We start from the raw sequence: 12265 nt of genomic DNA on the forward strand, positions 1-12265 counted from the left end.
GCACAATGCCCCCACCAACCCCTCAGCTCATCTCACCAGGTTTCCATAGGAACCCCGGGGTCAGTCAGCTGTGAAAGGTGGTTGGGTGCTGTGGTTTGAGTCCTGGCTGTGTCACTTACCAGGTTGGGGACTTAAGGCAAGTTATGTTTAGTCTTAGTTTCTTCACCTGTAGACCCAGGATCACACAAGTACCTACTTCACAGCTAGGGGGAAAGGTTGCAGGAGATAATACAAGCCCTCCTTCCGTGCCGGGTGTCACGCTAGGTGTTTGGCATAGATTATCCAACTTGGTCCTCACAGCTACCTTAAGAGATAGTTATCCCCTTGGTTGGTATAAAGCTAATGTAACTTTATAAAGTTATTCACTTTCTAGATGAGGAAACTGAATCTCAGGGAAGCGAAGGGCTTGCCAGAGGCTCCTCGCCTTTAAGTGGTGATGCTGGGGTTCTGAGTGCTGGGCTTTGCACTCTTACCTATCACCTTATTCTACCTCTCGAGCATGGAAGGCACCTAGCCTGGGGTCTTATCCCTAGGAAGTGCCCAGCAAATGAGGACCAGCCTGATAAATTTTAGACATAGCCATAGCTGGCTCCTGCATTGATGAAATCAGCCCATCTCCCTCAGGGAGCAGTTAGCTTTAACAGCAGGGCCCTTGCATTTTGAACTTGGGGCTGGGCTGATAGTTCTGCCATGCTGGGCAAATGCACTAGGAATCCATGCCTGATATCGGGGGTCTGTGAATCTGTCTTCCTGGGAAGAGAGTGCACATGTTTCGTCATTTCTCAAAACATCTCTGACTCCAAAATAGTACAGACTGACTTGGATTATAAGTTCATCGATCTCAGAAAGAGCCACAGGCTCTAAGGCTTGTGGGCAGCAGAGACTGTTATGCTGAAAGCTCAGAGAGGGATAAGCTCTTGGGTCAGCCAGGCTGCTGTCATCACAGATGCCCAGTCAGCACAGGTCATGGCTGTAAGACAGACAGAACCAGCCAGGACTCAGGGAACCTGGTCCAGGGCAGAGTGTCGAGTATGGCAGGCTAGGCCATGGTGACCAAAAGGCTTGTCTCCATGCTCGTGGCCTGTTCCCCAGGACAGCTGCAGGCCAGGTCTGGAGAGAGGGGCGGCACCCTTAGTTTCATTTGGGGAGGGGTGGGAACTGCTAACTCCTGGCTCCCAGGTTCTGGTTCCCTGGAGCCGTCAGCAACCCGGCTTTGCTGTGAACATCAAGTCTTGCCCAAGTGTGCCAGTCACTGGTTTCCCAGCTCTTCCTCAGTCCCCGTCCTCAACAAGCTCTCACATATAAATATACATGACACAGAAATTCATACGCGCGCACACACACACACACACACACACAAAACATATACACACGTAACACCAACACAATAGAATGGCTATAAAGACCCACGCCTCTGTTGATAAGCACACACACAGACACTGTGCTAGAAGAAATATAAGTTCAGTGTTGCTGGGACATCGAGTGTGAAGGGAGACAGTGAAGGCTAAGGTTGGAGACATGGCTGGGGCCAGATGAGTGGAGGACCTTGAGTGACATTTGAGGGAGTTTGAATTCCACCTATAGGTGATGGGGAGCCCTCAAAGGGCTTTCAGAAGGAAGCAGCGTGGTCCCACTGGCTGTTAAGAGAATAGGTCGGATTGGGGCAAGTCTAAGGACAGAACTCGGAGGAGGGGACTGTCTCCAAGTCCCTGAGAAGAAGGTGAGATTCAGGGGGAAGGCTGGGGCATTAGCATGGGGGTGGGTGGAGGGGACGGATAGGGAGATGAAATGAAGCCGACTCAAGAGACTGGATGTGAGAGCGGATGAGGTTTCAGCCCAGGTGGCTGGACAGACCATGGGCCAGTCCCAGACACAAGGGCCCCAGGAGGAGAGGCAGGTCTGCGGCAAGGGCAGTTCAGTTGGGCTTCATCAGTTGGAAGCATTCACAGAACTTCTCTATGGAGAAGCCCGAAGGCAGCAAGATGTGGCGTGTGAAGTCAGGAGGAAAGTCTGGGCTGGCGCTTTGACTGCAGATGGATTTAGGGAACAGTAACACAGGGGACAAAAGCCTGGAAAACAAGAACACGCGCTAGGGCCGTGAGCTCCTGGACACGCGCCAGCTCTACCTAGAATGTCCTCCCTTCTCTGCCAAGACTCTGTTGAATGTTTCTTCCAGGAAACTTCTTGGAACGATTCCTTCCTGTCATTCCTGAGGCTGGTGGGCCAGTGCAGCACAAGGTAGCTGAGGAGAAGAGTAAAGGGGAAACAGGGTTCGGAGCTTCTGTGTTGTCTGCATTTCCCTGGCGAATTGGGGCTGGGTGGGACCGTTCATGATTAGATCTAGGGGTGGCCTTTCAGACTAGAAATAGCAGACCCCTGCCTGGCTCAGTAAAAGTGGTGTGAGTCTAAGCGATGCCACCTACCTAGCAGAGCCAAGGGTGGCTGGCTTCTTATGTTCCAGCTCCTGGGACCCATCTGCTCTCTCCAGCTACTGTTCCCAGCTCCTTCTCTTTATTTCCGTTCTGGACTCTCTCACATCGCCCTGGCATCTTCTAAGGAGCTCCAGAGACTAATATACAGTCACATCCCAAATTTATTGAGCATTTACTCTGTGCCAGACACTGAGATATGCACTTTGCCTGGTTGATCTTACTTAATACTCTCTGAGCTGGGTTTAGTTATTACTCCCATTTTATTGATGAGGAAACTGAGGTGCAGGGAGGTGAAACGATTTGCAAGTTAAGTAACAGAACCATCTGTCTCCAGCGTCTAGGCTCCTAACCAGTGTTCTCTGCTACCTACTGCAAAGTTGGTGTCCATCCCAGCTCCCCTAGTTCCTAGTCGTTTGAGTGTGAACAATTTAATCTCCCTTAGCCTCAGTTTCCTCACCTGTAATATGAGGAGATATCGTTATGAAGATTAGATGAGACAGGACTCAGTGTAAGGTCAGCCATAGAGAAGTGGTCAGCAAGCAGTGGAGCTGACAATGAAGATGAGGAGCAGGAGTTGCCACAGAGATCCTACTCAGATGCACCTTGTAATCAGTGTCTTTTTGTAGTCACTGTAGCCACCATCCTTTGCAGAAGGTATAAGAAATAGGGAGATGGTGGTGTCTGGAAGTCTGACTTCTTAGTTGCTTTCCATGCTCCTCCATCTAATTCTTCTAGAGAGAAGGAGCTAAGGGTCAGGAGCCTTTGGAATATTGTGCTTTCCCCAGTGGGATGCAGGTTAAACTGTCTCCTGCTTTAAGAGGAGAATGGCTGTGTGGTGTGCTGGGGCTTTGGGCTCTGGACAGGCAGCCAAGTGGAGAAAGTAGGCGCCCTGGGGCTTCTTTGTTCACAGAGGGGAAAAAAGGGAGAGGAGAGAATAGTCAAATTTTTCGGAGCTTCTGGAGTAAGTAGAGTGAAATGGGTTTCTGTTCCACAGACCCTCACAGATAAACTAACCTCCGGAGTATTGGTTTCTTCAAGAGGAGGGAATTAATGCAGTATTTTTCAAAATGACTTGACCCGCTGAATGTTTTCCTCATGGAATTTATTTCTTAACCCATGTCGTATGGATATACTTTGGAAAACATTTCTAGGCTCCATTCTGCAATTAATCAAATCTAGCCCCCAATTGCGTTTTAGTTATTCTAAGCTTAACATTGATAGTATTTGGCAGTGTTTGCCCACAGGGTACCAGAGATTCTCCACATGTGTCCAGACAAGTAGGAGGATCCCTGTGCTCAGGTGTATTGGCAACAGGGAGGGCTGAGCAGGGAGCAGCAGGGCTCGGGGCTGCAGAGGTCAACAGAGGCTGCATCACAGAGGACCTCGTTCCAGCCTAAGGCTCTTCATTGGAGAGCTGGAGACTCACCTGTCTCCAAAAACAAGAGCAGGCCCATTGGTGCAGGAAAACACCCTGAGCTTCTTTAGAGAGTGCCTGGAGGAGGGCAGAGGCAGCACAGCTCCCTGTCCTCCTGGAATCCTGCTGTACCCTAAACCTCCATAGGCCCCACCCAGGGGACCCCTGAAGCTTCACCTTCTGCAGCCTTTCCTCTGGTTCAAAGTTGTGTTCCTTAGAGGCAGGGCTAGCTCTCCCTCTTTCCTAAACAAGTCCCCAGTTCTTTAAGAAGCTGAAACCAGTGTTGTAGAGCAGACTCCCCTGTGGGGCAGGGTTGCCAAAACTGGCAAATTAAAATACAAGAAGCCCAGTTAAATCTGAATTTCAAATAACAAAAATTTTTTTAGTGTAAGTATATCCCAAATAGCGCATCTTTTTAGTATAAATATATCCTAAATATATATTTATGCTAAAAAAGTGTTTGTGTTTCTCTGAAATTCAAATTTAACTGGGCATCCTGTATTTTCATTGGCCACTCTGTTCTGGCTCCTAAGGATATATATCCTAAATATCCTAAAGGATATTATTACCTTTTGGGCGTTGCTTCTACAGAATCTCAGGTGAAAGAGAGGAGGCCATGGGGCGTTGTGGTTATGAATTGTCAGGGAGAATCTCACACTGACAGCCCCTCTGTGGCCTCTGCTGGTGGGATGATGGATGTCTGTGCAGGGATGATGGATGTCTGTGCAGCCCTGGCTAATCAAGGTTGAGGAATGGGGCCGAAGAGGGATCTAACTGGGTGTGGGTTGGGCATGCTCTCGTCTGGCAGGGAGAGGGACTGTGCAGGGGCCCGGAGCACCCACTCTATGCTGAGAAAGCAGCTAAACAAACACAGAGCTTGAAGCCTGCAAGATCGAAGCTACCACCTGGTGAAGGACATAGATAGTATTGTCAAAAGGCTCCAGTTTCGACCCCAGCCCCCATCTCAGTTTGGGGTGTGACTCGAGGTTAAAGTTAGCCTTGTTGCTCCTCATTCCCCATCTCCATCCCATGTAAAGGGGATAGCCAAAGTACCTCTTTCAGGGTAAGACGAAATGGAAGAATCCAGATAAAGTGCTGAGTAGAGTGCCCAGGTCATATTAACTACCCAGAAGGTGACTACTATTATTATTGCTACTACTAAGTTTGTGACCCTCAGGTCTCTAAATTTAGCTCTTTCTGGTAAAATAGAGTTTATAATTACCAACTTAAAGAGTGGCTATGAGGACTGAAATAAATCCTATTTTAACAGGAAGGAGTGGGGATTAAATACATATAAGCCCTTCCCTGCAGCCAGCAAAATGCCGCCTGCCCCAAGGCCAAATTGTAGGGGAAAGGAAATTTGATTTTGACGTCAGTCCTCGGGTTCCCGCTGCCTGTCTTCTCCCTGCCTGAGGAGAATGAATGTGAATCCCTTATGACCATGTTTTAAAGTACACCAGTCACCATGGACTCTATTAGGATGGTCTGTGCAAGGGCAGTAGAGTGCAAGCAGAAAATACATGGGCTCAGCATCCAGGCACTGCTGTGGAAACCCAGTTCTACCCCTCAGCGAGCTGTGCAGCCTTGGGTAAATGCCCTTACTTCTCTGGAAATCGTGCTCATTTCAACAAGGAAAAATAATGACAGCGCTCTCAGTGGGTTGTTGGAAGGGTTAAATATGATCATTAAGTCATTCAATAAACTTCATGAAGTATTCTTATACATTCGGCACTATTCTAGGAATTGGGACACAGAAATGAGCAAAATAGACCCAAAAAAATGTCTGTCTTCATGGAACTTCCATGTAGCAGGGTGAGAAAAACAATAAACAAATAAATGTAAAATAAAAAAATAAACTTTATGAGGTATTCTTATACATTAGGCACTATTCTAGGAATTGGGACACAGAAATGAGCAAAATAGACCCAAAAAAATGTCTGTCTTCATGGAACTTCCATGTAGCAGGGTGAGAAAAACAATAAACAAATAAATGTAAAATAAAAAAATAAACTTTATGAGGTATTCTTATACATTAGGCACTATTCTAGGAATTGGGACACAGAAATGAGCAAAATAGACCCAAAAAAATGTCTGTCTTCATGGAACTTCCATGTAGCAGGGTGAGAAAAACAATAAACAAATAAATGTAGGGTTAAATATGATCATTAAGTCATTCGATAAACTTTATGAAGTATTCTTATACATTTGGCACTATTCTAGGAATTGGGACACAGAAATGAGCAAAATAGACCCAAAAAAATGTCTGTCTTCATGGAACTTCCATGTAGCAGGGTGAGAAAAACAATAAACAAATAAATGTAAAATAAAAAAATAAACTTTATGAGGTATTCTTATACATTAGGCACTATTCTAGGAATTGGGACACAGAAATGAGCAAAATAGACCCAAAAAAATGTCTGTCTTCATGGAACTTCCATGTAGCAGGGTGAGAAAAACAATAAACAAATAAATGTGGAGGGGGGGGAGGGAAAATAAAAAAGTAAAATTAAAAAATAAAATGTTAAAAAAATAAAATGTTAAAAAATTATGTATATATAGTGTAAAATATAAATAAATAAACTGACTTAAAAAACAAATAAATGTATCAAATATATAATATGTCAAATGGGAGGAGGGAAATTGGAGACAGCAAGTATAGACAACTCTTTGGGAATGGGTATATATACAAAGCACTTGACACTGAGAATGTGCAATAAATTATGATTACAAGGCCAAACAATAAGGACTTGATAAAGATAAACTAAGTACCTCTGAGTACCTATCACAGCATAGGTACTCAAAAGATAGTGATTTTTATTCCTTAACCCCAAGGCTGTGCTCACTACCTCTCAGTCACACGCACGCACACACACCCTAAACACGTACACACCCCACACGCAGATGTAGCACCATCTCCTTTTTCCATGTTCAGAGTTGTGGTAAACTAAATCTTTCTCCCTCAGCCCTTCTTCTCAGCCATCCCGCCACTTTGGATCAGACGTATGGCCATGGAGATGAAACAAGTTACTTGATGGAGGATAAGAAATCAAAACATATGGAGGGTGCTTGTCCAGAGAGCATAAACGACTCTTTATTATAATGTGGAAACTAAAGTCTCAAATTAAAAATAAAAGAAGGCAGGATGTAGCTTTTGCCGCACTCCAACCACAGAGGAGCTTCATTGTCATACAATCACTGAGAATATTATGTTGATTGGCAAGAGCCAGGCTTTGTAGAAGGGACAAAATTCCCCGCTGCTAATCTACAATGGAGTTGTTCAATGTCAGGCACAGCTTTAATAATATTGTTCCAGGCTGCGTTGGATGTAAATATCCCACTCTTCATTTTGTAAGCAATCAAAGGGAAGTTTTATAGACGAGAGAGCATGAACGGTTATAATATCTGTGCCAGGAAACACACGGGCAAAATCGAAAAATCAAAGAACACTGTGCCTTAGAAAGGCTTTGCTTTGTGGCTTATCTCCGATCTCCTCTGTCTGTCCAGCAAGCTGCGCATCAGACACATTACAAAAGACCACACTTTAAATGTTGCCCTTGACATTATTAAAAAGTACAGGCTTGGCAAATCAGACTGGAGAAAAAAAAAAGACTATTAAATCTCAGAGTCAGGTAATCACCCCTTGTCTTGTCACAGTGCCTAGAATAATAAAGGAAGGAAGGTAACTCTTGTTTATTAAGCACCTACTGTGTGCTGGGCACTTGGTATCTATCAGAAGCAGTATCACATTCCATTTAGGAATGCTGAATAGTGGAGCCAGAAAGACTTAGATTTACAACCTGGCTCTTCCATTTTCTACCTGTATGGCCTTGGGCAAGTTACTTAAGCTCTCTGTGCCTAGGTTTTTCCATCTGTAAAATAAAAATAATAGGTATCCAACGGGATGGTTTTGAGGATTAAATAAAATAAACTTGTAGCCCAGGGGCCAAAACATACCAGGCATTCAGTAGTGGATGTTGTAAGTCTAACTTTATTTAATCTGCACAACAGCCCCGTGATAGGTTGAATTGTGTCCCCTTTACCTGCCCCCCCCCAAATATTTTGAAGTCTTAACCCCCCGAACCTGTGAATGTGACCCTACTTGGAAATAGGGTCTTTGCAGATGATGAAGTTAATTAAGATGAGGCCAATAAGGTGTGTCTTGATCCAATATGACTGGTGTCCTTATAAAAAAGTGAAATTTGGATACCGAGAAAGAGAGAGAATGCATGTGAAGAGGAAGGGTTGGATGATACATCTACCAGACAAAGAACGCCAAAGATTGTGAGAAACGTACCAAAGCTAAGAGACAAGGAAGGGTTCCATGACATGTTTCAGAAAGATCATGGTGCTGCCGACACCTTGATTTTGGACTTCTAGGCTCCATAATTGTGAGACAATAAGGATCTGCTGTTTTATGTCAGCCAGTTTGTGGTACTTGGTTACAACAGCCCTAGGAAACTAATAGAGCCTTGCCATGGGAAGAAACAGGTATCTTCATTTTTAGATAAAGAGTTGAAGCCCAGAAAGGTAAAGTTTACAGGTCAAGATCAATCAACTAGAGGTGAATGAACTTTGATATGATCCAGACCTCTCTGAGCCTAACATCTGTCCTCTCTCCGTTCACTCTGTGGCCTCTCAGGAGCAGAGCTCAAGATGAAAAGAGTGTTGGGGTTGGAAACGAGCCCCTATTCATCACACCCAACTCCCAGTGGAGGTGCCAGGTCAGAGTGGTCTGATTATGAACAGCTCATTAAGTAAAAAGCAGTGAGCGTCTGAGAGTGACTTTTTAAAAAGAATCGACTTTTATTTATAGTGACGTTCTAGTCATTAATTTTGAAGGAAGAAAGCCCAAAGCAGAAGTAGGTTCATTAAAAATTTGACATTAGTAATTTGATTAAATTGGGTCTTTGCGTCTCGTTGTGGAAAATGAAACGTTAGTTCTACACCAGTTCTCAGCCCATTTCCCCCGGTTGGTTCCCTCCCCTCACCTTAGCTTGCTTTCTTCTCCAAATGTTTAACTGACCCACCCCTCCTACCCCTGACACTCACAAACACACACACAGACACACAGACACACACACACACACAGATGCACGCACCACAGTCACTGCCTCTGCTGCAAGCCAGCAGCACAGGATTGTGGGAAATGCCAGATAAGCCAGCAGCACAGGATCATGGGAGAAGCCAAGGACACTAGCAACAGAATCATGAGAAATGCCAAGGAAACCAGCAGCGTGGGATTGTGGGAAACTCCAAGTAAGCCAGCAGCACAGGATTATGGGTAATGCCAAGCAAGCTAGCAGCACAGGGTCATGGGAGATGCTAAGACACCAACAGCAGAATCGTGAGAAATGCCAACGAAGCCAGCAGCATAGGATTATGGGAAACTCCAAGTAAGCCAGCAGCATGGGATCATGGGTAATGTTGAGCAAGCCCATCATCATAGGATCATGGGGAGCATTAAGGAAGCTAGCAACCTGTCATGGAAAACGCCAAGGAAACCAGCAGTGTGAGATCATGGGAAATGCTAAGCTGGGCTAATGGACAGGGCAATGGAGGTAAATTCTTTCATTTGGGTTATCTCACTTGTCAGAGGTGGAGAATAGGCAAGGAAGAGCTCTTCCTTCCTTAAGATAACTCATGAAAACATAAGCCTCTTGAGGGCAAGGACCTGCTTTGTCTAGTTCATTGCTGTAGCCCCAGCTCCAAGCACAGTCGACCCACGATAAATTTGTACTGCACGAAGGAATTAATATATGAATAACTCCCAAACAACTAATTAATGAACCCTCAAATATGTCCCTCCAAGCACCAGGCACTGTGTTAGAATCCCAAGATACACCCATAGACCAGACCAGGACCCTGCCCTCATGGCCCTACTGTCCAGTGGGATGATAACAGCTGCCATTTTTTGAGCATCTGTTTTGTGCTGGTCAAGGTGCCAGGCATGTATCATTTATGTCGATAAACTCCTCAACCACTGGATATCACTGTCCTCCTTTCACAGCTGAGGAAACTAGGGGTCAGAGAGGTCACATGACTCAAGGCCACAGAGGAAAGTAGAGGTGACATGACAGCACCTGGTTTCACACCCAGATCAAGCTGCCTCCGATGTCTGTCCTTTTCCTCTGCACCAAGTTGTCTCCGCCTGGAAGGAGGGAAGGAGAAAAAGGAGGGACACCTTTCTTCGGGCTGTGAGACCATCGGGGCTGGCAGAGGGGGTCCTGCCAGGGTCTTCCTGGTGACGTAGGCAGGGACTGGGTACTGCAAGGGTCTGGGAAGCCCTCTAGAATCCAGGCTATCGCCACTTCTTCATCTTTATTCCTCTTCGCTGGCACTCATATCTCTCCCTCCAAGCTCCCTCGGTTCCTAGGTTATCTCTCGTTTCAGAGCCTTTGTACATATTTCCTCTTCCTGGAGCACCCTTTGGCCTAGCTAGTAATTCTTACCGATCTCTCGGTGTTCATCATAGATGTCACTTCTTCCAGGAAGCTGTCTCTGACCAACTCAGACTAGATTTGGGATCTCCTGCCTGGTCCCTGTCCCATCATGACACTTAGCATACCTTGAATCACATACCTCTCCCACTGGACTGGGAGTTTGTGTTGTACTCACTATATGCCAGTCTCATTCTACGAACTTTCCACACCTTAACCCATTTAATTCTCACAACAACCCCGTGAGGGAGGAAGGTACTATTGTGATCCCATCTTACAAATGAGGACACTGAGGCACAGAGAAGTCGAGAGACTCGCTCAAGGTCCCACAGGTAGTAAGCCATCAGGCAAGGATGCAGTCCCAAACACTGCGGCTCTTGAGTCTGTACTGAACACCATCCTGCTTTTCTGGCCTCAATAAATCATCGATAAATCATCACTGGGTGAATTAATGGAGGATTACTTTGACAGGAGTCGGGACCTGGCTGTGACCCCTCTTCTTCCCCTTTGGGGGCATCCTAGAATGGTGGGAAGTATGACCTTTAGGGCACAGGCAGTTTTAAATCTCAGAAGAAATGCATAGGATAGGGGGAGCTGGGTCAGACTGAACAGTGACTCAGGCACAGAAGAGCTGCCCCCTCCCTCCCTCCCTCCTGATTGGTAGGTCATGATGCTCTCGCACCCTCACCAAGACTGTTTCCTCTGGATAACGAGAGCATATGCGCAGCTGGCTGTGATGCCTTTGTCTTAGGTCACACATGTACAAAGTATTCTCCGGCTCCCCATTTTCTCCTTTAAATGGGTCAGTTGGATCAGAACTCAGGCTCTTGTCTTCTGCCTCATTGCCTTTTCCAGCACTAATGACCACTTCAACTCCCTCAAAGCCCCTGGGTCGAAGTAGTCCTCTGCCTGCCAGGACAGACACACATGAAAGAAAGCACATTGGGTTTAAGCAGTACCTACTCCATGCCACGATGCTCTGTGTCCCTTCCATGACGTTTATGAGAAGGAGTGTGGGCGACCAAATCAGGGCAACCAAACCCAAGAGAATAAAGTGATCTCCTTGAGGGATCTTGAGTGATGGGATGGATGTCTCCACATCCAGGGCTGTGCAAGAGAAAATGCAGGAAACCCGGATGTTCAGTTATAAATCGCGGGTGAGGCTCCTTCTTAGCACGTGACCTCTTTGAGTACTCATGGACTACTTGAGCCTTGAGAAGGCCAACTTCGTCTCACAAGAGAAAGGAGACACAGGGAGGAGACGTGCCTGGGAGATGCTCCTCGGAAGCAAGGTGTCAGGGCTCGAGCCCAGCTCACGGACTGCCTGTTTCTCCCTCTCCTCACAGTGCTCCCCAGTCACACGTGTGGGAACCCCGGACGGCTGCCCAATGGCGTCCAGCAGGGCTCAACCTTCAACCTGGGCGACAAGGTACGCTACAGCTGCAACCCCGGCTTCTTCCTGGAGGGCCACGCCGTGCTCACCTGCCACGCTGGCTCAGAGAACAGTGCCACGTGGGATTTCCCCCTGCCCTCCTGCAGAGGTAGGTGGCCAGAGAGGGTCCTACAGGTGGGTAGCAACTGGGAGAGGGTGCCAGAGCTTTCAGTGAGACCCATTCTCCAGTGGGGAAGCTGCACCATCCACTCCGGCTGGACATGGGGTACCCACTCTCGGAGTCTCCAAGGGTCTTCAGGGTCCCCAGGTATTGTAGGATCTTCTCAGCTTCACCAGGTGTGCACTCTCTCAACATCACAAACTTGTTTTTAGCCGGTCTGCCCTCACCTCCTGCCCTCCCGTCTCAGAGGAAACCTGCTTTCTCTCCCCGTCACAGACCATATCTCCTCTTGTGCGTAGATATCGCTCCCAGCTGCTTTTGTATGACCTCACTCTGACGATTATTCTTTTCTTTTTCTTATAGATCCAGCCTTCCCCCTATTTAATGATGTCTTCCTCATAGTCTCCAAATAGTCACCCTACCAAAAAA

General features: G+C 46.5%; 1 protein-coding gene across 1 annotated transcript in view; it reads left to right on the plus strand.

Annotated features, from left to right (window-relative positions):
• CSMD2 (CUB and Sushi multiple domains 2) overlaps positions 1-12265 on the plus strand; it is a 571413-nt gene that overhangs the window by 172441 nt on the left and 386707 nt on the right. Inside the window, exon 8 of the mRNA XM_025041387.1 lies at positions 11630-11824. Coding sequence (XP_024897155.1) covers positions 11630-11824 — 195 coding nt within the window. The remainder of the gene's footprint in view (positions 1-11629; positions 11825-12265) is intronic.

This window comes from Pteropus alecto, unplaced genomic scaffold (assembly GCF_000325575.1).
Source record: "Pteropus alecto unplaced genomic scaffold, ASM32557v1 scaffold39, whole genome shotgun sequence".
Classification (NCBI taxonomy): Eukaryota; Metazoa; Chordata; class Mammalia; order Chiroptera; family Pteropodidae; genus Pteropus; species Pteropus alecto.